At 47.2% G+C, this 24,726-nt stretch overlaps 2 protein-coding genes across 7 annotated transcripts in view; both read left to right on the forward strand.

The window, feature by feature from the left end:
* The window catches only part of LOC310699149 (histone H2B 5-like), a 960,349-nt gene that overhangs the window by 359,227 nt on the left and 576,396 nt on the right, over positions 1-24,726 (forward strand). The gene's annotated exons all lie outside the window — the stretch shown is intronic.
* The window catches only part of RAPGEF3 (Rap guanine nucleotide exchange factor 3), a 50,855-nt gene that overhangs the window by 24,668 nt on the left and 1,461 nt on the right, over positions 1-24,726 (forward strand). For 5 of the 6 annotated variants that reach the window (XM_083486546.1, XM_083486545.1, XM_083486547.1 and 2 more), the window contains 21 exons: positions 485-569; positions 1,847-1,907; positions 3,244-3,320; positions 4,537-4,683; positions 5,947-6,062; positions 6,748-6,836; positions 7,151-7,229; positions 7,826-7,976; positions 8,169-8,251; positions 11,251-11,290; positions 12,194-12,275; positions 12,656-12,802; positions 14,597-14,694; positions 15,847-15,972; positions 16,235-16,416; positions 17,752-17,842; positions 18,518-18,568; positions 19,850-19,937; positions 20,739-20,803; positions 22,520-22,574; positions 23,879-23,950. In XM_083486546.1, coding sequence (XP_083342672.1) covers positions 485-569; positions 1,847-1,907; positions 3,244-3,320; positions 4,537-4,683; positions 5,947-6,062; positions 6,748-6,836; positions 7,151-7,229; positions 7,826-7,976; positions 8,169-8,251; positions 11,251-11,290; positions 12,194-12,275; positions 12,656-12,802; positions 14,597-14,694; positions 15,847-15,972; positions 16,235-16,416; positions 17,752-17,842; positions 18,518-18,568; positions 19,850-19,937; positions 20,739-20,803; positions 22,520-22,574; positions 23,879-23,950 — 1,985 coding nt within the window. The other variant, XR_014521741.1, reaches the window with a different exon arrangement.

Consider the following 24,726-nt stretch of genomic DNA (forward strand, 5'->3'; position numbering starts at 1 on the left):
TTCGCAGTTATGCTTTACAAAAATCCGATATTATGTGCTGAATTGACGCAGGGTTAAGGAAAATCTCTTTTTGGATTTTATGCACATCTGATAAGAGCTGATTCAGCAAGTGATTGGCCCCTGTGAGAACAGGATCCTGGATTACATAGCCCATTGGCCTGTTCTAGCAGGCTCTTCCTAACTTTACAAGTGAATTTCTCAACCTCATGATTGTAGCCAAGCTGCCTGGCGTCTGGCCCTCGTGCCAGAGGATATGATGGAGGTTAAGGACGTCCTGTTGCTGCATTGGTAGTTTGCTCCCTTCCTTGTCCTTCCCCATGATCAGAAGAAACAAGGAGGTTTATGCCATGAATTTACATCCTTCGCTTTGAAGGAGTCAGGGTAATGCGCACTGTCTTGGGGATGAGGATGCGGTGGTGGTGAGTGCTGTAAAGTGACAGGAGAACCTGACATATGTGTGCCTTACCTGGGCACTCTCCTCCAGCCCTGGCCAACGCACAGATGAGGAGCTTGCACTGATCTTTGAGGAGCTGCTGCACATCAAAGCTGTCGCCCATCTCTCCAGTTCTGTAAGTAACGGTCAGATTCTGCCTCATTTGGCCCATCTTTAATTTGAATGCCATGAGTAATGGATGGCTAGGAAGGGAAACCAATGGGATGGCCAAACAATCCCCCCCCCTCCATTAGCTATTCCATTTGATAGGATGAACCTATCTAGCAGATTTGTCCTATTTCCGCCTGGTTGCTTCCTTTCATTTGTCAGTCACTTCAAACCTGCCCACCTGCTGCCTGAGCCTGCGTCAGACTGGATCCATCTCCTATACAGATGTAGGGGGTGAAAATTCATGCACATTAGGAGGGGTGTGTGTTTGCTGTTCACTCTACCTATCTTACACTAGTTGTAAAGAATTTATGATGCTACTTTTAGAATGGGCACCTGTCAAGTTTTCTAAATACTTCAGTCTGCTTGTTTTCTCTGCTCACATACTTCCAACACACACACACACACACACACACACACACAGAGAGAGAGAGAGAGAGAGAGAGAGAGAGAGCATCAAGAGTCCCCTTTTCTTCAGTTCTGAACTCAGTATGCTTGAGTAACTTAATGGACTGTATTTGATGGGTGATTTAGAGGAGGGGAGCTGTGTCAATCTGAACATGCAAAGCAGTCTAAGCACAGTCCAGAAATCAAAAACGAAAGAATGGCAGCTGGCTGTTAAGTCCACAAATAAGATTAGGTGGTGAGCAGTTCACCACCACCAGGGGCATCTGGTAACCAGAACTTTGTCATCCAGCATTATTAGCAAAATTTCACAAATATAGCACCATATGTTGATGTTAAGAAATATGCATTTTTTTGTTGACTATAATTTAGTATACATAAATGAGCTTCTAGGTGGACTTCTCTTTAAGAACCACCAAGATTACGGAGGAGTATAGCTATTAGCTAGTATGAATAGTATGTAGTAATCAGAACTGTGCCGACCCAGGTGTGGATGTTCCCTTCCCAGAAGCTTTTATGCATGTGTACCTTCTATGAACATGCTTCCTGCTTGGCCAACCAGTGGCGGAGCTTCATGCTCTGGCACCGGGGGGGGGGCTGGGGGCTGGCATGCACCCTGGGGGCATGGCACACTGCCTGCGGGGGCATGGCGCCCAGCATGGGTGGGAGGGCAGCCGCAATGGGACCCCACCAGGATCATGCTGCCGGGGGTGCTGCACTCCCCCCCTTCCTCTGCCAGTGTGGCCAACACCTTTAATCACCAAAGTTATGTTCTGCCTCGGCTGTTTGTGCAAGTGGTTTTCCAGGGCAAGCTCACTGCTTGTCTCCCTCCTGCCACAGGTGAAGAGGGAACTGGCTGCTGTCCTGCTGTTCGAATCCCATGCAAAGGCTGGAACTGTGTGTGAGTAACTGGCTGGCAATGGCTTAGTCACTTTCAGCCTAGCTCTTCTCTTGACTTCCTGCAAGCATGCCCATAGCTCAGTCTGAGGGCCATGGTCTCATCTCAGTGACCTTCTTGGGGCCACATGGGAGGGGTGGGTGGTGCCCGAGGCAACAGTGGTCAGAGCAAGGAATGTCAGATTTACCTTTGTGCAAAGAGCTATTTTCTACACACACACTTTTCTCCCTTCCACCCAGCTATCAATGTGGATCATCAGAGTTGAAGGACACATTTCAACCAGGCAAACACTATCAAGGAGCAGTATCTTGCAGCCACTATAAGATGGCTTGTTTATTTATTTCACAATATTTATACACTTCTTGATTGTAGTTAAACCTCAGCACAGTTTACAAAAAAGAGCAAAACAATAAAATTATCAGTGAAAAGCAACGATTTAAAACCTCCAAAAAATAATTAAAACCAACGATAAGCTAAATACCAGATTAAGATATGTCAGCGTTCTGCCTGTCTTGATAGGCTTGCCTGTCAAGGCACTGAAAAAGAGTCCAGTGAAGGCTCCTGCCTGCTGTCATTAGGCAGGGAGTTCCAAAGTGGGATTCTGCCACATTAAGGCATCAATTCCTTACAAATGTGGATTGAGTATTAATTATGTGGCACTTGTAACAGTACCAGTTCTGCAGATGGAAGCAGTTGAGTGGGTGTCCAGGGGGGCAAGACGATTGCATAGGTAAACTGGTCCATGCTGTTAAGGGCTTTATATAGTAATGATAACACTTTGAACTTTGAGCAGAAATTTTATATCCAGATCAGGCGCAAGGAAAGTCCCACAGAGAGTGCATTGCAGTAGTCTTTGGAATGGGGATGGGTCTTGTGTGTTGTTGCTGTGCCATCATCCCAGTGACTTTTGAGAGGGTCAAATGTGACACCAGCAATCTTCTACCCTGTGCAATTCAGAAGGAAAACTTCCTATCTATTTATCTTCCTCCTTTCCAATTCCCTGTGGCAGCTCTTTTGAAGGCTCCCTTGAGAACCTGTTCTTCTGGCTTTGCCCACTTGTTCCTGTGCCCCCCACCCCACCCTAGCCCAAGCTGATCATTTCCTCCTTTGCCTCTAACATGTTGCCTGTGCTTCTTTCCCTGCCCTGCTGTGACCGCCAGATGTTTCAGACTATAATTCCCATTGGCTCCAGTCAGCATGGCCATTCTGGCTGGGGCAGATAGGAGTTGTAGTCCCAAGCACATTGGGGAAGGCTGGTCTGTGCCCCTGGGCACTCATTTTGCATGTGTCTCAAAGCATAAGTCCCATAGCACTGATGCGAAGGATTTTCCCCCTCCAGTGTTCAGCCAAGGGGACAAGGGCACCTCCTGGTACATCATCTGGAAGGGATCAGTCAACGTTGTCACACATGACAAGGTTTGTATGTTTAATCTCTGTAGACTTCACATGGAAAGGGTCAGCTTGGGGTTAAGTTTGGTGTGTGTGTAGGAAATTTTATATCCACATCTGGACTAAGAGAAATCTATTTACGTAGATGTTTCTTGTCATATATTGATGCTTTTAGATCAGATTACATTTGTATACAATATAATGTACTTGTTTGTCCCAAAGTTTCACAGTAGTATGAACACCTTGCTTGTCATATTTAATATGCTGATCCGGCTCTCCCTCTGGTGTTCTTTTTAAAAATAACTCAATCCGTTAACATACCTTTGGGGGAGGACTGTGGCTCATATATCTACATATATACATACATAATTTTATTTCATCATCATCATAGACTTTTATTGTGCTAGCCATAGGCCATGGCATTATTCAGAAAAATAACAAAAGGAAAAACAGCAATAACCATAAAATCATCAGGCACTACACATACAATATAAACCACGGTCACAACTACTATAATTGTTTGTTGCATAAAATGGAATAGCAGAAGATTCTCTAGTAAAATGTGCCAAATTAAATATCCGAATCCCCTTTGCAGTTGACTGCTATTTTATCTAGTTCTTTCCTCCTGATCTTCTTAGCTGCCAACGCATAGAGTGCTACTTTATAAGTTACAAAGTCACATAATTTTATTTGTATGCCACCTTTCCATGGTTAAAACCATTCTCAAGGCAGCTTGAAACATGGAGAAAAATATGTAACCACAAACATATCAAAAATGGTCATAAACAACAAATAAAACATCCAAAAGTACACGGCCAAGTAGAAATGAATTCCACATAAATCGTAAGATCTAAAATAAAAAATATCAGTAACAGCAACAATCCCCACCCCCACCCCCACCCCCACTGCCCAAACCCCCAAACAATGCCCAGTCTATGAGTCAGCAGCCTCAGCTTTAGCGAGAGTGCATGCGTTGCACCCAAAAAGTCCCGAGTTGAGTCTGGAAAGGACACCTGCGTGAAACCCTGAATAGCCCCTCCCACCAGGAGTGGCTTGCTCTGAGACGTAGATGCTTTGCCAGTCAGAGAACAAAAAGAAGCCTATTGCGAGGGGTGGTGGTGACAGCAACGAGGGGAGGGGAAATAAGGGAGAATTGGTGAGTGGCCTTGTTATTCAGTTGCCCTGTATTTGCCATGGTAATGTCCCTTGGAGCAGTAACGGACGTGGCGCACTCACTTTTCAGGGCTTAGTGTCCACTCTGCACGAGGGTGATGACTTTGGGCAGCTGGCGCTGGTGAACGATGCCCCTCGTGCAGCCACCATCATCCTCCGTGAAGACAGCTGCCACTTTCTGCGTGTGGACAAACGGGACTTCAATCGCATCCTCAAGGTGGGCCAGGAGTTGGGTCACACATGGAGGCTGGGGTCCTTCCATTCTCTGACAGTTTTCAGCGCTCAATAGAGTTTGCCCTGGGAAGGAATTTTGTCTCAAATGTAAGGAGGGCATTAAGGGATCAGGAGGCAGCAATAAATGAAGTTACCAGCAGTTTCTCCAGGACTTCTGCCACACGTCTGTGCCTGAATGTTCTCCTTTCCTCTGTACACTAAGCTCCTTGCTTTGAAGTCCCTCCATCCCACCTGCAAAGCCTAGTTGCTTATTATACTGTCCTTTCCAGAAGCAACCTTGCTTTCCCTTAGGCACCTTCAGCGTCTCCCCTGCACAGGGATCCATTGTGAAGGGCAGGTTGCAAATGACCTTCTGTCCATACACAAGTTACTCTGTTTCAACTGGGCATTTGCCCATTCCTGGCTGGTCTTCCTCCGCATGCTTCCATTTTATCAGTGTAATGCAAAATGTATGCATATAGGAATTGTCTGCAAAGCCTTCTTTTAATTATGCCCAGCTGTGAAGCAAGCTGACTCCCCCTATTCATTCACCCAGAATGAAAAATAAGCTTCAGATATGATTTACTTACACGTGGTCTTGCATTGGTTCTCAGCTACAGCAGCAGTAAAAACTATGCAGGTAAAATACTTATATTTACAGTAAAAACAGCTTCAGACGTACGCCTCTTACTGGAACAAGCAGAGGGCATGTCTGCCCTCATGACTTGACGAAGGAAGAGAGAGAGAGGAGGAAAGAGGAAATTCTGTATGTTCCTTGTCCCCCATGAGAGGATGGGGAATTGACATCACACAGAGCCCCCTCTACCCAATCCATTTCTATGGTCTGAGTCTTTGCCTATCAGCAATACGGCTCTGTGGTTATTTGCCCCTCAACTTACTAACTAGCAAGAATATGCATTGTTGGATTTGACTGCAGTCTCTCACAGCAAATATAGCATATAACTAGAATCCTAGGTCTCTTTCCCTGCTTTACACCATTATGAAATTAGTTGTGTGGTAGAGTGAGCAGACTGGGCTGAGCACTTTGACGTGGAGGAGCTGCACGAGGCTAGTATCTTGATGTGATACCCAACATGGAATTCAGAAGTGTACAACTCACTGATTTTCTGCCCTAAAGGAGGTCCATTAGGATAGCATCTGAGGATGTCATTGGCCTAGGGCCAATGGCTGTTGTCCAGCTCCAGTGTAGATGCGCCCGAAGCATGGCAATGCAACCCAGTTCACTAGCTTCTGCTTTCCTGTCTAGGATGTTGAAGCCAACACTCTGCGGCTGAAGGAACATGGGAAGGTGGTGCTTGTTCTGGAGAAGAATTTGCAAGGCAGCAGCTCCAGTCACCTTCCTGGGACTCCAGGGAGCAGTAGGTACTGCGGTCTGGCCCCCTTCGCTTCCCTGCTCCCTCCTAGAGGCAGAAGCTCTTTCTGCTTGTTTTTCTTGCCTTCCCCACAAAACAGGGCTGGGTGTCAAGAAACTTGCACTTCCTACTCTTGGAAGTGCTTTGCAGGCAGCTGCAGAAGCAGCTCATCCGACTGCCATGGTGCTTTTTCCAGAGGATCTTAATGTTGGATTCCACATGAAATAGAATCAGAGAGAACATTTGGAGTTTTCCTGATGCCAAAACATTGGGGCTCCCCCCTCCCCCCACAGGAAGATGCATTTAAATTTCCATCTGCTTCTGTAAGATCCACTGGGCAAGTATGGTAGTTGTCGATAGTGTAGTTCTTCTGCATGCTTCTTTGCTCATGTGCAACCTTAAGGCTACAGAATATACGATACTGTACAACTGTGGGCACAAAATATGGACAGGAGATCATCACTCATTGCTTGTGTGGCAATTCTAGACTACAAAACCTATTATGTAATGTGGTTGTGAGCAAAATATTCATATGCCAAACCTGGGTTGTTGTTTTTCCCCCAAATCAGCTAATGATATGGGAAGGAATCATTAGCTAAGCAGCTAATGATTGCTGCTTAGGTGCATCGCTTGATTCTGGTTTCCACCTCACTGTCATGCTATCTGAGAAGTTCATGCTTTCCCCTCCTGTTCAGGTACTCAGTGATGTCTGGGACCCCTGAAAAAATACTTGATTATCTACTGGAAACCATGCGTCCAGACTCTACACTTTCTGACCCCATAGGTAAGTCGAGGGCCACTTAAAGAGAAGGGTTAGTTAATACACCGAAGAAAACCCCATGCCAGTCATTGGTTCATGGGCCGCTTTAGAGCTAAGAACTGGGGAAAGAAGTTTGAACAGAGGGGCATCTACACAGGCACATCCCTCTGTATTTGTGGAGTTGTCGTCTCCCTTGAAGTGTACAGGGCAATGTGTGTACATTGGAAGAATGCTCATGGGACTATTTGTCAGGTTACAGGAGTTTAAATGCAAATCATCTAGGAGATCATCTAGCCCTTGTAATAATGTTTCACCATGCTTCTCTGCCACCTCTGTAGACACCTTCCTTGGAGATTTCCTTCTGACACATGATGTGTTCATGCCAACACCGCAGCTATGCAGAGCTCTGCTCCAACAATATCCTTTGTGGTTTCTGTCTCTGCTGGATCCTACAGCCCTACTCAGCAAGCAGTTCTGTTTGGAAGGCCACTTTAGAGGCCCAGTTTGGTGGGCTGCTGGCAAGCTGTTCCCTGTGCATGCCTGCCTTGCCTCTGGGGTGCTAAATAGCAGTGTTGGGAAGGAGACTTTGGGGGCCAGATTTGGCCCAGGGTCTGCTAGCTGCTCATCCTTGCACTAGAGAGATCCCAGATGTATGCTCCATACATCTCTAGTGTCCCAGGTTAAGAATGAAAGTGGCTTTGTCTGAACAGCATACATTTTAATCAGGGCTGTAAATTCTAGTTGATTAATTGGCTAGGTTAACCAATTAATAAACTTTAGTTTGACTAGAAGGGCATCTCAGATTTAAGGGAGCAAAAGTTGTAAATTATGACTAATTTGCCTCATTGATTTAAGCTTTAAGCAGCAGCTGGCGGCTGGGTTTAGCTGCCATTTTTAGGACTCTAACCAGAGGGCACTTAGCCTGAGACCCCCTAAAACCTAGAGCCGGGCCTGGTCCATGGGAGCCACCTGGCATACGGCTGTGTTTCTGTGTCTCCTTGACTGCTGTTCACCTTTCATTCGGAACCGTCGGAGGGCACCGAACAGGACAAAGCTGCCTACATCCTGGGCAAAAGGCAGAAGATCTTGTGGCTGGTGAACCAGTGGGTGTTGCTCTATGGGCGCCTGCTGCAGGCAGAATCCAGCTCTGTGGCCTTCTTGCAGGTAACAGGATGGGTGCAGGGAGCAGTGCCTGAGGTGCAACACAAAGTGAGAATAAAAGTTGACTTGGGTTAGTGGGAGGCTGTTGCTTGCTTGGCATGAGATTGCATCTGCAGGAGGCTGGTCTGCTCCTTCTTGCTCTGCAGCAACCAGCCTGGCTGCTTCTGCTCATCAGCTCTGGCCGTTCTCTTGCAGAGCCTGTCTGAGTGTGCAACCCAGGATGCTCGTCTGGGCCCCCTGCTTAGGGAACAGATGCAGGATCGCCGGAGGAACCGAGTGTGAGTCTTCTACTCTGCCCCAGTTTGTGTTTGCGAGGATCTGGGTATGTGTGGGGAAGATGAGGCAAAAAAGAATGGCAAAATACCTGGTTCCTCAGGGCAAGTCTTAATGTCTGTAATGTGATTTGATATGTTATGATATGTGTATCAAAATACACATGTGGATGATTGCAGGGTTACCTTATTTCCTGATTTAGGAAGCATGTTAGAGCAGCCTTCAGATGTGCAGCTACTCAGTCAATCAGACCAAAGTTGGTCTGTAAGAGCTCTTCTTACCTGGTAGGTGCTCACCTCATCGGGTGATTGATGGTGGTTTCGGAAGACTCTGTGATGACATGAACACACCTGAAGGTTACTCTGACCTTCGTAGAGGCTCACTTCTGCAGACACTTTGCCCTTCCATCTCGATGTGGGGAGAGGTCTACTAATCACAATGATGGCTATGTTTGACCTCCAGTACAACTCAGTTCCAGCCTCTGGGAACAAGAAGCAGGAGAGAGGCGTATTGTTTTCGAGTCTGCTTGTGGGCTTCTCAGCAGCATCTGTGTGGCCACTTTGAGAACTAGAGGCTGGGCTAGATGAGCCTTTGGTCTGACCCAGCAGGTGCCTTTTGTTCTGAGAGGTGAAGGGGAGAAGCAAGGTCAGATAAAATATGGACAAAATGTCTTCCTTAACCCCCACCCCACCCCACCCCGGTCATTCCTTCTCTACACTAGGTGAGTTATTTTAAATGGGTGGGGAAGGTCTGATGTTTGGTTGCACCTGGAGGGTCCTCGATATCTTACTGGTCTCTTTCATTGCTGTAACTGAGCGGTTGCTGCTTTGCCACAGAGTCTGTTTCTCGCACTTCCTGCAAATGCAGTCTGCAAGAGCTGAGCCAACATGAATAGCTGTTGAGATCTGATAATATTCCCTCTTTGTTTTTTTAAAAAAATATTTTTATTCGATTTTACATTTAACGTTTGCATTCACATGTTCAAATAGGATTCTCTGAACCCCTAGACTTCCCTCCCCCTCATGGGTTCCATAGTTATTCTTTTCCAACTGCATCGCATAATGTTCTCCATATCTCCTTAAAACTCAGCTGTTACCATAGTTCTTGTTACATTGCAAGTGTTTTTAAAATCCTGCCAATGTTTTTAATTGTTTACAGTGTTATTTTTATTAAATTTATTATCTTCCTGGTTTCTGATCTTCCCGGTCATTTTCGCCATTTTGGCATAGTCCATCATCTTTGATAGCCATTCTTCTCTGGTAGGTACTTTATCTTCCTTCCATCTCTGGGCCAGCAGTATCCGCGCAGCTGTCGTAGCGTACATAAATAGTCTTTTCTGCTCCTTTGGTATTTCTGGACCTAAAATTCCTGGTGAAAAAAGCTTCTGGTTTTTTCACAAAAGTTATTTAAAACATTTTTTTAAACTCATTACAAATCAGTTCCCAGTATGCTTTTGTCATTTTGCACATCTACCACATATGGTAGAATGTGCCTTCTTTCTGTTTACACTTCCAACAAATATTTGTAGCAATTCTATACATTTTTGCTAATTTAGTAGGAGTTAGGTGCTAATGGTACATCATTTTCCTATAATTTTCCTTCAACATACAACATGCTGTAAATTTTAGATCTCCCCTCCATAACTTTTCCCATGATGAAAATTGTATATTATGTCCAATATCCTTTGCCCATTGTATCGTTACTGATTTAACTTCTTCATCTTTAGTATGCCATTCTAAAAACAGTTTATACATTTTTGAAAGTAATTTCTCATTGTTTTCCAGTAAGTCTTTTTCAAACGTTGAAATTTCCTTACTAAAACCATTTCTTTTACCCTTCATAAATACAACATTTAATTGGTGATACTGCAACCAGTTACTAAATGTCTTATATCCTCAATTTTTCTCATTTTAAAGTGATCTTCTACTTCCATTAACAGCTCTTTATAAGTTGCCCATTCACTTCTTGCATTTACTTTTTTCAAGGATATTGCTTCTAGTGGGGAGAGCCACCAAGGTGTTTTCTGTTCCAATAGGTTTTTGTATTCCTCCCATACTACATAAATCGATTTTCTTACCAAGTGGTTTAGGAAACCTTTATGCACTTTTGTTTTTTCATACCATAGATATGCATGCCAACCAAATCTTTATCATGGCCTTCTAAATCTAGAATATCCATATTCTTTTAAGTTATCCACTCCTGAAGCCAGCAAAGACAGGACACCTCATAATATAATCTCAGGGAGAAGCCATATCTTTCCTTAGTACCAGTCAGCAAATTATATTTAATCCTTGGTTTCTTCCCCTGCCAAATAAATTTAGAAATATATTTTTGCCATTGCTTGAAGTGTCCTGCTCCACTGATTACGGGAACTGATTGAAATAAAAATAGCATTCTTGGCAATACATGCATTTTTATTACTGATAACCTTCCCATACCCCCAATTTTTTCTTTATTTCTTTCCAAGTGGATGTATAGTTGTCATTTAAAATATTTATATTACATCATACCTCGAGTTGAATGCGCTTTGGGTTGAGTGCGTTTGAGTTGCGCTCCGCGGCAACCTGGAAGTAACGGAGTGTGTTACTTCCGGGTTTCACCGCTTGCGCAGATGCTCAAAATGACATCACACGCATGTGTGGAAGGGGCAAAATGCGACCCGTGCATGCGCAGACATGCCGTCGCATCTTGCGTTTTTGTTGTAAATCTTTTTTGTATTGTTCTGTCACATTTTTTTACCAACATTTTCATTTTGTTTTTATTTAACTTAAAACCTGCTCCTTGGCCAAACTCAGAAATTCTATCTTAAGACCCTTGGTATACTTACCATTGGGTCTTCTACTGTTATCACAAGGTCATCCGCAAATGCTTTCAGTTTATATGCTTTGCACCCAGCTGTTATTATACCTTTTATTCCTTCATCTGATCTTATACATCTCGCCAGGGTTTCCAAACCTAGAATAAACAGTGATGGTGACGGGTTCCCTCTTTCCTCTTTGGACAGGTTAGAAAATGGCAGCAACTGTGGATCTCCGAAGCTTCAGGTAAAGTACAAGTCCTTTGCCAGAGAATCAACAGTTCTTCGCTAAAGGGAGCTGCAGTTGCAAACAACGCACAGCAGACAAACATGCTTAATTATTTTCATTTGAAAAGGCGGCTCCCTTCCCTCCAATAATTTGAAATATTTTTGTCAGAAATAAAGCAGAACTCGTTAGGCGACACTCAAGAAAAGACAGTGCACAGACAAGAATCATGTTATTCCATTCCATGGCACCAGGGGCAGGAGCAGAGGAATTATCCAAAACTCTCCTCTTTTCCATTTTAGGCAACTTGCTTGGTTATGTATTTCTCAAAATAATGAGGTCTAGAAATGTGAAAATAAAATCTAGGATGCAGCCATCTCATTTCCCCAGCAGAATAAAAAGCAAGATCCAAAAATCCACAGCCTTGCATGTCAGATGGATTCTGGTCTCTATGTAGCCATCAAGTAGGGCCTGTTTGCTTCACCCTCAAGGTTTGGGCTAGCTCCGTAGTTGGTAAGCATGTGCCACACCCAAGGAGTGACGGTTCGTCACATCTCTGAGTTTGTGTTTGAGGCAAGCACAGATAACCCCAAATTTCTTCACCAAGGCATCTTGCCAAGACGGAGAGGGCAGAGACCTCTGGCTGTTCTGTGGCTGGAATGGAGCCTCCTGTACAAAGGCAAGCGCCACATCCCATGTGCTGCCCACTTTTGATCCTGCCCCCTTCACCAGGGGAATGTGCCCCTCCCTTCAAGCATTGCTCATTCAGGCAAGCGACTCTCTGACGGAAAAAGATTTCCTACTCTCCAGGTTATTGCTGGTAGGTTTCAGCCTTATTTACAGGCCTGGGCCTGAAGATGCCTCTGGGTGGAAGAGCATCCCATTGCACCTTCATGCGTCCTTCTGTTTTTCCGTCACCCCCAGGTGCGAAGTACGGTGGACTGGTTTGCCAGCCAGGAGGAACCCTTTCTGAACAGCAGCTACACTATCCGAGCCCAGGACAAAGGTAATTTAGCATTGCTTCCTCTCTCACTCGCCAAGCCAGCCTGCCCTTTGCTTTTCCCTTTCATCTGGACAATTCTCAGAATGCCAGGATGCCCCAGCCAGTATGGGAGGTACGTATATCCAGCCCCCAGGGTGGCTACAGTAACATGGCTGGAGAGTTCCAATTGGCTGGATTTATTTTATTTTTATTTATTAAGTTTATATTCTGCCCTTCATCACATATGTCCACATAGGTGATGCAGTCCTGCTATAATTGGCATTACTGATGATTGAACTTGAAAGCTTCTGTGAGCAAAGTGTACAAAGCTTTAGCTCCTGCATTAAAGCTGCTGTGCTAAGGTCCCCTCCTTTTTCGTCTCTTTCCCCGCTTCTCCTATATAGTCCCGTATGACATATACAGGCCAGACTACTCCTGCCTCACGACGGTGCTTCGGGTGAATGCTTCAGTCCAGGAAGTGCTCACATCCCTGGCAGACTGTCCTGGTTGGAGCAAAGAATGGGTCCTGGTCAAGATCAATTCCGTGGGAGGTGAGTGAGCCTCTCATGATTCCCTCTGAGAATATACATGGTCTCTGGTGGCAGCCCAGTATTGCATGGTGATGCAGGTGATACGGATCCACTTGCAGCCCCGCAATGTGCATGATTTCAGCAGCCCTTTCTCGAGGATGAAACAGACATAAACTGTTTTGCGGCACTGGGAAAGAATTCTTGCTGTGTTTAATCCAGAGGTGCTTTTGTGTCCCCTGTTGAACTGTGAAGAAAGTGGTTATTCAGGCTTACAACAGAACTGTGTGCATAGAAGGGGCCGGCTCTGTCATTAGGCAGGGTAAGGCAGCTGATTCAGGCTGCAGATTGTGGAGGGCTGCTGCCCCCATTCCGAGCTGCTGCCCCTGTGTTTGTAGTGCTTACCTGTTGCTGGTCTGGGTTGATTGGCTGTCTCCACTTCACCACCTTCTCACCTTTTCCAGAAGTGCCAGAGATGGGGAAAGAGCCCTGTTTAAATGAGCAGGCAAAGAAGCAGCCAGCTCGCTGGGAGGCCATGCTGAATTTATCAGCTTTCAAATTCCCAAAATGAAGAGGGCTAAGAACTTGTAACGTGACTTGGGCGTTCAAGATATTTTGGTTAAATTAACATAATTTAGTTTGACCTGCTAAGTAAAATGTGTGTGAAATTGCCTAGAAATCATTAAAAATGATTGCCAACTACTTGTAGTTATATTATATATTAATATTATTTATTTATTATTGTTATTACTTAGCATTACCTGATATTTTCAGAAGGTGAAATTTAAAATTCTTTGCTTTTCTGAAAACGGCAATGTGCTTTTTCATCAAACATAGACTTACCAATCACAACAATAATAGCATATTTGAATCCGTCACACCCAAAAACATGTTTTTAAGATCCCTCACTGAAGAAATTTGCAAAAATTAAGCTTCACCTCCTAAAATGACACACCTTGCCAGCCCACACCATAGGGGGCTTTGTGTGTGTGTGTGTGTGTGTGTGTGTGTGTGTGTATCCCTCCAGACATGATTAATTTCTGTACCTCTTTTAAGTTCTGCTTATACTCAGAGAGAAAAGACTCCAGGGAAATACTGAATGATAGAAATTTTATGAATGTGGCTCTAGGGGGGCACAGGACTGCTGTGGTCTAGCTTTGGATTTGGGGATGCAGAAAACTGCCCTGTCTTGCCTTAGTGACTGGTCTCCCCTCGTGGACTGATTTCAGGGTTATTGATTGCTTTTTTACTAGAACCCCAAGATCAACCAGCCAGAGCCAGGTGCAAAAGACATGTAGCTGGAATTAAAGAACAGGGTGCTTCTGACTACATTCTGAGCCTTGGAATTTCTTTGCAGTGCCAGAAATAAGCTGAGCTAATAGTCCTGCCATGCAAAGTCCACCCCGGTTAGCTTTCTGCATCAGTTTAGGTGTTTTGTTCTTGCATTGTTGAATTGGGAGTTGGAACTCATGGCTGATATGTTACAAATCACTCTGAGGTTTACCCGTAATGGCTCAGGACCAATAAACCGTTTAGGGAAGTTTTTAATGTTTGATGTTTTATTGTGTTTTTAATATTCTGTTGGGAGCCGCCCACAGTGGCTGGGGAAACCCAGCCAGATGGGCAGGGTATGCATGTATGTATGTATGTATGTATGGACGTATGTATGTACCGGTATGTATGTATGTTTGTTTATTTTCTCTTCTGCTCACACCTAGATTTGTCAGTTAGGCTTGGAAATAAGGGTACCTTGAGCAATACTGCTCCCTTGTGGCAATTTGGGGCACTGCCATGTCTCTTGTTCCTTCTTTCTGGCAGATAAAGAGGTCTTGCCCTTGGAGGCCTTTGGTGTGTTTACATCCCTGGGGCTGAACGAGAGACTCTTTGCTGCCACTGTCCAGGAGCTTCACAGCTTGGTGAGTGTGTTTTCCCTGCAGATTCTTGCAAAGCTCTCACTTTAATTCTCTGGCTCAACCCCCTGGACACAAGCGGTAGAATTATCTTCTGCACAATCCCCATGGATGTAACCATCTGACAAAAGGAAGCACGCTTGAATTCTCTGCTGCTCATCAGCTGGTGAATGGTGGGTTAAATCCTGCTTTTTTGGCTGTGCACCCCTGTTTGCAGCAGGGGAACTGGCACTCATAGACAAACTGAGCAGTAAGGAGGTCAAATCCTTCTGCTTCGGCTCAGCACATCGGTTTCCTGTGGGAAGGAGGTGGGTACCACTGCTGCAGATTTGGTGCACTCACCAGCTGATGCCACTCACCCACCAGAGTGGCATCAGCTAAACTTCAAACGACTCAGGATCATAATACCTCTTGGACCCCCTCTCTCCATCTCAACCAACCTGGACCTTGTGATCATCACTGGAGGCTTTTTTGTGTGTGCCTTCTCCATGAGAGGTCCAGAGGTTGTGTATATTTGAGACCAGGCCTTTTTTGTGGTGGCTCCCCATTTGTGGAATGGATTCCCCAGGGAAGCTCGCCTGGCTCCTTCATTACACATCTTTAGGGGCCAGGAGAAAAGGTTTGCTTTCAACCAGGCCTTGGGCTGATTAACATTCTATGGCCTTTTAAATGTGTCTGTGGGAGCAGGGCTATTTGCTTGTTTTTGGTTTATGTATTTTGTGTTTTCATTTTGTATTTTTGCTTGTGTGAACCACCCTGGGATGTTTGGATGAAGGGTGGTATACAAATTCAATAAATAAATAAACATACCAGCCTATCGACAGTTGGGCACAGTTTTGGGGGGATGCCTTATAGGCCAAATTGCAGGTTGCACATTCACCCCCCTTGATGCAGAGGATTTTGGGCATTCCCTTGACAGCATGAAAGCCTCCAGAAGCCTTTATGGGGAACGCACAATGGAGGCAGTTTAAAAATGGCTTAGGCTTGTAGCACAGATGTTCAATCTATTTGTGAAGGTGGGACCAAGGCAGCAACATCCATAAGGTGACCAATTCTGCAGCTCAGTTGTGGCTTTGGGGTGTCCATGGCAAGGCGCCTGCATGCACACAGGTGCCCCTGCAGAGTGGCTTGCACTGATTTCTCCTCCCATTTGCACAGGCCCCTCACCCTGAGCAGCAAGGCCCCACGGCGGGTTCTTCAGAAAACCTGGATTTCATCAGCTCCAAGGACCTGGCCAACCAGTTCACTGAGCATGACTGGAACCTCTTCAAAAGCATCCATCAAGTAAGGAGATTTGTTCCCAGACGAAATCTGTTGCAGTGAGGCACCAGACCCTGGGACAGAGGAGATCTTGCTGTGCACACACACTGCAACTTGCCATTCCTCACCCTCATGGCCATGGTATTGTGCAGAGATTTTGACAGCTGTCCTGCATGTCTAAGGTGGAGGAGAGTGGGTTGCACGTCTTCAAGTGGAGCTGAGCCAAAGCATTGTATTTTTACGTTGGATTTCAGCGAAGACTCTCCTGGCTGTTGTGTTTTTTAAGGTGGAGCTGATCTACTACATATTTGGACCGCAGAAGTTTCCCAATGCAACCACGGCAAACCTGGAGCGCTTTCTGTGCCGTTTCAATGAGCTGCAGTTCTGGGTCACCACCGAGCTCTGCCTTTGTCCTGATGTTATCAAGAGAGCCCAGCTGCTCCGAAAATTCATCAAGCTGGCCGCACAGTAAGAGTTTGGCTGAAAGGAAAGCAGTTGGCCAGGAAGGAGCAGGCATCAGGCTTGCAAATTTGAGGCTGTGTTTTGTTTTCACTAGAACCCCAAGGTCTGGAGCTGAGAGCAAAATAGTGCATAAGTTATTTGTGAGACAGACATGCTTGGCCCAGAAATTTGTTCTCTGAAAATGCAACGGAATTTTTACACTCTGTTCTCTGAAAATGCCATGGGTGCCAACTTGAACAAACCATGGGCACTTATATGGGCACCTCCCAGTACTTCTGCAGAGTGCACCTTCCTCAGCCATGCACAGCTGGGCACAGGCCTCCCCCCACTTGCCTCTCACTCCCCACCTGCATGCAAGAAGTTTCTGCTTGCTCACCTGTCTCCCACCCATCACCCACTCACCGACTCACTCACCTCTCTTACAGTCCTGCCTCTCCCCAGCTGCCCTGGCGTAGACACACCTGGAAATGGCACCAAAAGCCAGGAAGCAATCTGGGAAAGAGGGCAGCGCTCAGTTTGGAGAGAGGTGGCTGCCCAAGGGAGAGAGGGAGGAAAGGAGGTAGGAAGGCAGCAACTGGCATAAAACATTGGGGGCTGCCCCCCTAAATATTTTATTGTAGGGGGAGCAAAGGAATTATGGCCCCATAGAGTTGTCACCTTTGGAAAATGCCATTCCTGATTTTCTCCCAAGATCTCTGGGTTTCAGCAGCCTTATTTCATTGATTTTTGAAAAAGATTTCTGAGCCACCCTTTACCACAATATGACACCAGGATTGGGTAATAATAATAATAATAATAATAATAATAATAATAATAATAATAATAATAATTTATTATTTGTACCCCGCCCATGTGACTAAAATGTCACATATTAAAAACTTCCCTGAACAGGGCTGCCTTCAGATGTCTTCTGAATGTCATGTAGTTGTTTATCGCTTTGACATCTGATGGGAGGGCGTTCCACTACTGAGAAGGCCCTCTGCCTGGTTCCCTGTAACTTGTAAAGTCACAAGAATGAAAAATAGCAAAACCAGAGCCAGATCCCGACACAGTCAAATATATTGAAAGGGTATGTGAGAGAGAGGTCTTAATGTTATCACTATTGTTAAACTATTGGAAAGCGGAAATCCTTGCTGATCTACTGATCCAGAGATCTACCTGTAGGTTTGAACTAGCTTCTGGCCACTCATGTATGTAGGTCATCTCCTTTTTCTAGGCGAGACCATGGCTTTAAGCACTGTGGGAGCAGTAAGGCCTGCCCTGGCTTTCACGTGAGAAGCATCTGGGGGTTCCCACTCACTTCGGCTTTGAGCTGAGTGCCTCTTGTCTCTTTGTTTTCAGCCTGAAGGACCAAAAGAACCTGAACTCTTTCTTTGCAGTGATGTTTGGCCTGAGCCATTCCACCATCAGCCGCCTCTCCAGGACCTGGGAGGTACATTTCTGCCACAGAGGGAAGGGAAACCAACTGAACCAACCATGCGTGCTTTGAAGCTGCTCATATACCAGCCTTCTTCAACATGGTACACTTCAGACGTTTTGGACCACAATTCCCATCGCCCCTGACCATTGGCCGCAAGGCTGAAGCTGGTGGGAGTTGTTATCCAAAACATTTGGAAAGCACCAGGCTGAGAAAGGCCATAACAGCAGCAACAATGAGAAGTGATTTGCTGCCTTTTCAATTGCCAGTCCTTGCCACCATTTTGTAAGGTGCCACCATGGATCTAGCATTCCTTTTGGGGGATGCAGGTGAAGGCTGAATCGAAGGCAGGGCTGCAAAACAGCTGTTGAAAGGGGGAATGTGATTATGTGAGAAGGAGCCCGGCCTCATCATGGTCACATCACACATGCCTGGATATTGCCTGTATCTCCTAGCCTGATAGCACATCACTTGCACAGATTAACTGTATGTATTCTGTTTGAGATATTGCAGTAAAATACTAAAGTTTTATCTGTGGCATTGGATGTGTCAATTCTGTCCCCCCCCCCCATGCAAATCCCTTCTAATCAAAGTACAAACGGTGCATGCGTGAACTTGCCCTGACTTTCTGCAGTAATTTGTTGGCCATTTCTGAACATCCTCCTGCCTCTGTCTCTCTCCTCTCCACAGAAGCTCCCACACAAGACGCGAAAGCTGTTCGGCACCATGGAGCGCATGCTGGTGAGTGGTGGTCCTGTTTATCTTTGGGCGGTGCTGGAGCCTTGTCACTGTGTCTCTCTCATCTCTGCACCATTCCCCATGTGCAAAGTGCTTTGCTATTCTTTACTGTGTTCAGTCTGCGAGCTAAATCGCTGCTCTTTCCATTTCACAGGTGGGGAACTAGGGCTGAAAGAGTGCTCTGCACAGTTGCCATATAAAGTCTATGGCTGGGATGTGGATGTGAGCCCATATTTCTCCCTTGGGGCTTTTTGAACAGTCCTCTGTGGCTGTTGGCTCACCCAGCAGGAGACAGGCTTCCCAAAAGAATCCCAAGAAGGATACCAACCAGCCCTTCACGCTGGTGCCCAGTTGTCCTTCTACCTTTAGCAAAAGAGTCAGGCTCTTTCAGGGGCGCCAATAAAAAATATTGGGGGAGCCCGTGAAAGCTCATGAATAATAAATAAGCTCATGAATATGCAGATAAAGTGGCGCCGCCTCCTCGTGAGCGAATAGGGGAGAGCGTGCTGCGCCTATTAATCAGCTGCGAAGGAAATTGGGCGGAGCTTTTGCTCGGGAGGGAGGGCAGGAGGCATGCAGCCCGACCCTGTGCATTTTGGGCTGGGGGAGGGGCGGCGGTGGCGCTCTGCTGGAGGGGCGCCCGAGATTATTGGGGGGCGGAGCCCCCCAAACGAATTTTTGAGGGGGCTCGGGCCCCCTCAGGCCCCATGGAGTCGGCGCCAATGGGCTCTTTTGAGAAGGGATGAAAAGTCCATTCTTGTTTATTCTAAGGTCTTTTTTTCTGCTTACGAAATGGAACAATTTCGCCTCTCTGTTCCCAGTGTGCTGTTCTGGGGGTTCTCCTGACCTACTGGTGGTGGGTGGCACAGAGGGCATGGGGGGAGGTGGTGGAAAGCCCCGTTAAGCTAGTGGGAGTCCTTGCACAGGCATCAGCCAACACACTGGGGTAGTTGAAACCAGCCCTTAGTGTGGATGCAGCTGGGGACTCACATAACTATATGCTCCAGTGCCACAAATCTGGGAGAAGAGTTCTGTGTGCATAGGTCTCTCTTTTTGGGGGGGGCAGGGGCGGGGAAGCATGCTATCTTCTAAGCCTTCACCTGAAATGGTATAGTCCAGAAACAGACTTACTAACTTAATCTGCTGTTGGTGAGAACTAGACTCTACTGTCCTGGACAAGCAAAGGAACACCATTAAAGCGCAGCTTAGGGGTGAGGCGCCATGCGCCTAATGCACACGCAGTTGCAAACACTCCCAACGCTAATCTTTCTTCCTTCTTTCCAGGACCCTTCTTGGAATCACCGGGTCTATAGGCTGGCCATGGCGAAACTGACTCCCCCCTTGATTCCCTTTATGCCCCTCCTGCTTAAAGGTATAATAAGCTGCATGCTCCTTACTAAATTTACCTTGGCTGTTGGTTTGCATGCATAAATGCTCTTTGTATCTTGAGACCTTAGGGATCTAAACTCACAAAACATATGAAATTTGAAATAATTAAGAAAAAGCATCTAAGACAGGGGTCTGGCCATGGGAACTCAAGCTTGCCATCCCTTCTGGCTCAGGGGATTCTTACACATGGTCAGAAGCAAGCTTTGTGTTTTCAAGCCTGTCTCAGTAACAGTACTTGACCCCTGAGCTATGGCTCCTCTCCTGAATGTTGGGCAATGTGGAGGTGGCCTCTAATAACCTTTGCTGCCTTGGGAGGAGTTCTGCTCTTGCTCGTTGCATTACTTTGCAAAGGTGGGGCATGAGACTAGATTCAGGGCCCGGCTTGAGAGCACATGATGCAGCCAGCCTGCTGAAGTTGGGAAGATCTGGTGAGTGCCTGGATGGGAGACTGCATGATAGTCCCATGTATCTCACCTTGAGTTCCATCATGGAAGAAAGGCAGAATATACTAAATATATAAGCCCATCTGCTGAACTTCATTGTCTGTACATACTGTGCAGGGGCACCACCGGAGGGGGGGAAGGCCCCCCATTTCAATATTCTGTGGCCCATCAGGCCCTATCAGACCTACCTGCAGCTAGTGGGAGACTGCACCAGCCTGTGTGATGTTGGGAGCACATGTTTGACGTCACATGTGTGTGCCGGGCCCCTTCAATCTTGTGGGCAGCCCGGTGCCTGTGCTACTGTGTGATGAACAGACTCAGATCTTCCTCTCCCTTCGCAGACCTGACATTCATCCATGAGGGTAACTGCACATTGGTGGAGAATCTTGTCAACTTTGAGAAGCTGGTGAGTGGAGAGACATGGCTGGGGAAACTGGGGTAGTCTTACTGTGGCATGGTAATGGCAGGAGGAGCCTGTATCAGTTAGAGCAGTGTTTCCCAACCACTGTTCCGCGGCACACTAGTGTGCCGCGAGATGTTGCCTGGTGTGCCGCGGGAAAAATTAAAAAATTCGAAAGATTTTTTTTTTTTAAGTCAAATTTTCGATTGGGGCGCCGTCACTAGATGACCCCTGGGGTTCCCTCCCTCCCTCCCGCTCTGCGCCTCCCTCCTCCTCCTCCTCCGGGGAGGCCCTTCCTGGCTCTCGGCCAAGGCTTGGCGGCTGCCACTCACTCACTCGCTCGCCCACCCGTCCCTCCATCCCTGCACCCGGCTTCTTCCCCTCCGTCCCCGGCGTGGGGGCTGCCGGGATCCGTAGTCCCCTCGCCCTTGGGCTCTGCGCCCGCGCGGGGTGCGCAAACTACGTTTCCCAGCGTGGCCTGGCGGGCCGGGCGTTTTGTTTGAAGCGCTCTTCTCCCGGCCATGGAATGAGCGCAGCGGCGGCGGCCGGGCGGGCAGGGGCTCTTCCGCGCAGACCCCGCGCAGCCTGCCTGCACCCCCACGGAGATCGGGCGGCAGGATGGAGCCCGGGGATCCCCGCGGAGGCGGAGCGGCAGAGGCGGAGGCTGCCCCCCAGGTAGGGCTGCGTCGGGGGGGGGTGTTTATTTTTGCAATGCTGCATCCGCGCCGGAGGGGACGCATCGGACCGCGGGGAGACCCCTTGGCGGGCGTGCAAGGCAATGCATGCGTGCAGGCGTTGCATGGAGTGCAGTGCAATGCAATGGCAACGCGGCGCCCTGCATGCATGCATGCAACTTCCACCGGCGCTCCGGACTTGGCAGGTGAGGGGGGTCCCCAGTGGGTGGCAGAGAGAGCCGGGAGGGCAAAGGGGAGCCGGGGGGAGCAGCGCTGCTCCCGAGCTGAGCCCGGGGGGAAACTTCGGCGTCGTTGCGCCGGGTGTTGGAAGCGGAGGCTGGCGGGGGCCCCTCACCTGCAAAACCTGGTCGCCTCTCATATATTTCGTGCATTGCATTCATCGCCCGCTTTCTCCTCCAAGGAGCTCCCGGGGGCGCGCGTGGTTCTCCCCGTGTTATCCTCGCAACAACAGCCCTGCGAGGTGGGTCAGGCGAGTGGCCCAAGGGAGCACCCAGGGATTGTCCTGGCCAGGTGGGGTGATTTGAACCCTGCTCTCTGCCCAGTCTTCGTCCTCATTTAGCCCCCACATGTGCATGACTGTGCATGACTGAGGTTTTCCCCTCTCGTCTTGGCTATGGTGTGAGTCTGTGCTGTTAATTAATGGGGTTCTGCCTTCGGAGAAGATGAGCCAGCCCTCAAGGAGGTGATTATGTAATTTGCTAGCAATTCATGTCCCTCCCGGCGTGACGCTGCGCGCTGACGTCACGGGGCTGTAATGGTGGTGTGCCTCGAGATTTTTTTCATGAAACAAGTGTGCCTTTGCCCAAAAAAGGTTGGGAAACACTGAGTTAGAGAAAGTTATCATTCCCCTGCTGGAGAGAAGAAGCTACAGTTCCCTTTTAGGTGTTGAGAAATTTCAGTTGTGCATAAGGGCACTTTGAACATGCTCTCTTGTCCTCTTGTCCTCTTTGTCTGCAAATAACTCACTTAGGGGTGAGATGAGGATGAAACGATTGAGCCTAACATTAAACCTGTCTGTTCCATGCAGCGCATGATGGCCAAGGCAGTTCGTCTCGTGCATCGTTGTCGGAGTCACCCCAACCGTGAGTGGGGCAGGGGAGCAGGGGCACAAGACGGGTCTCAGTAGGGATAAGCGGAAGCAAAGTGCACCTAACATTCCAGAATGGGAGCTGGATGGACAGATCAGCCTAACCTCATCCCGTGTCATTTTTACTGGCACACAATCATAGGTCTGCCCTGTCTTATTTTATGTGGAATTTTTAAAAGAAGGGTTGTATGCAGTATTGTTATACACATTATCATGCACGGCACTGTGTGCATTTCTCTCCAAATACATAGTTTTTGATACTCTTCAGTGGGCTTTTCCATAAAATGCACATTTTAATCTTCATTTAATCATCATGATCATTTTATTTGTACGCCAGCTTTCCATTGTTAAAACCATGCTCAAGGCAGCAGGCAACATGACAAGATGTTGACTAAAGATACAAAAATCAATAGCAATGAAAAACCCCAATGAAACAACCTAAACAAGACCACAGCAGTCAATCAGTCTGTCCGGGCCCCTCCTCTCAAGCCAGGTGGGGAAAGGCCAGCAATGGAGGGAGAAGAACTTCCAGGACCCACAGCCAATATGGTTTCAGGAGCCTCAGCTTTTGTAGCTGGAGTCAGTCAGGGCCTTGCCCTCCCAGGCCAGGTGGGAAAAGGCCAACAAGGCTGCAGACAAATCTTCCAGGACTCACAAGATAGATATTTTTGTGCACTGATGCTGCATTGCAAAATCTTGAGACATTGCATTCCAACCCAAAAGTTTTGGGCCGTCAAATGGGGCTGGTCTTCTGCATAAAGTGGACCAAGCAAATTCCTCCTCCATCCCTAAGGGTGGACCCTCAGGTCAATGCATTTAAACAGGTACAAGTGTTGAAGCAGCTAGAATGGCTTCCTCTCTCAGAGGCAAACCATTGTGCCCTACTGCTTTGGCGCTAAGTTTAATTCTTTTCAGAATTGATTAAACTTTCCAGCTCACCTGCACAGGTTGGATTAGGTACTCTTGGGGTTCCTTCCAACTCTACAATTCTATGATTATATAATTCTAAGGTCTTGGGGCTTATTGGGGGTTTATTTCAGGGTTGATACAGGTCAGGAGACAGAAAAAGTAGGGGTGGGGTGGGGTGGGGAGGGAAGGGGAGGGGAGGGGAGAGGTCATGAAATTGAATTGAAATGTTGTGAGGGCTGTAGTATTGAAATAATGTCACTAGCCAAAGGCAGGCAGGTGAGTCATAGATCAAACAGACTGAAAGGATGACAAAAAATTAAATGATAATAAGCAAAACTGATTTTAAAGCAAACTTTTTTTTAACCCTTCTCCTCTTCTTCCCCACTCCAGTTCCACTCTCCCCTTTGCGGAGTCGTCCTCAGCACCTCCTGGAAGAAGCCCGGGCACTGCGTGCCTCTACCTGTAAGCAAGGGAGGGGTTTAGTACACAGAGTGCTTCCACACCAACCCCTTTTCTCTGATTCTGCCCTCCTTTGTTCACACACTTTTTATGGGGAAGGCACACAACACCATCAAAATCATTACAGTGGTGCCCTGCAAGACGAATGCCTCGCAAGACGGAAAACCCGCTAGACGAAAGGGTTTTCCATTTTTTAGGTGCTTCGCAAGACGATTTTCCCTATGGGCTTGCTTTGCAAGACGAAAACGTCTTGCAAGTGTTCCGATTTTTCCCCGCTCCCCCCTTTTTCTAAGCCGCTAAGCCGCTAATAGCCTTTTAGCCGCTAATCCGCTAATCCTTTAATAGCCGCTAAGCCTTTAATAGCCGCTAAACCGCTACTAGCGCTAATCCGCTAAGCCGCTAATAGGGTTCCTTCGCAAGACGAAAAAACCGCTAGACGAAGAGACTCGCGGAACGGATTAATTTCGTCTTGCGAGGCACCACTGTACTTTCCAGTGTTTTGGTATTGTCTTGAGGCTCCCCCCTCCAAAAAAAACATTAGTGGTGGTGGGGTTTGGGGGAGGCAAGTGGGCTACAAACCCAGGTTCAGTCACAGATTGCCTGTGTGGACAGTCACAGCACTGCCAGAACTTCTAGGGGATCCCTTTTATAAATTGCAAGAGCTCATGCAAAAGGTCCCAGGTTCCATCTCGGTAGAGCTTGGGAAAGACTTCTGTCTGAGTCGGCTGCCAGTCAGGGTGGACAGTAGTGTGCTAGATGGACTTGGCATAAGGAATCTC

This window comes from Podarcis liolepis, assembly GCF_965112155.1.
Source record: "Podarcis liolepis genome assembly, chromosome: 2".
NCBI lineage: Eukaryota > Metazoa > Chordata > Lepidosauria > Squamata > Lacertidae > Podarcis > Podarcis liolepis.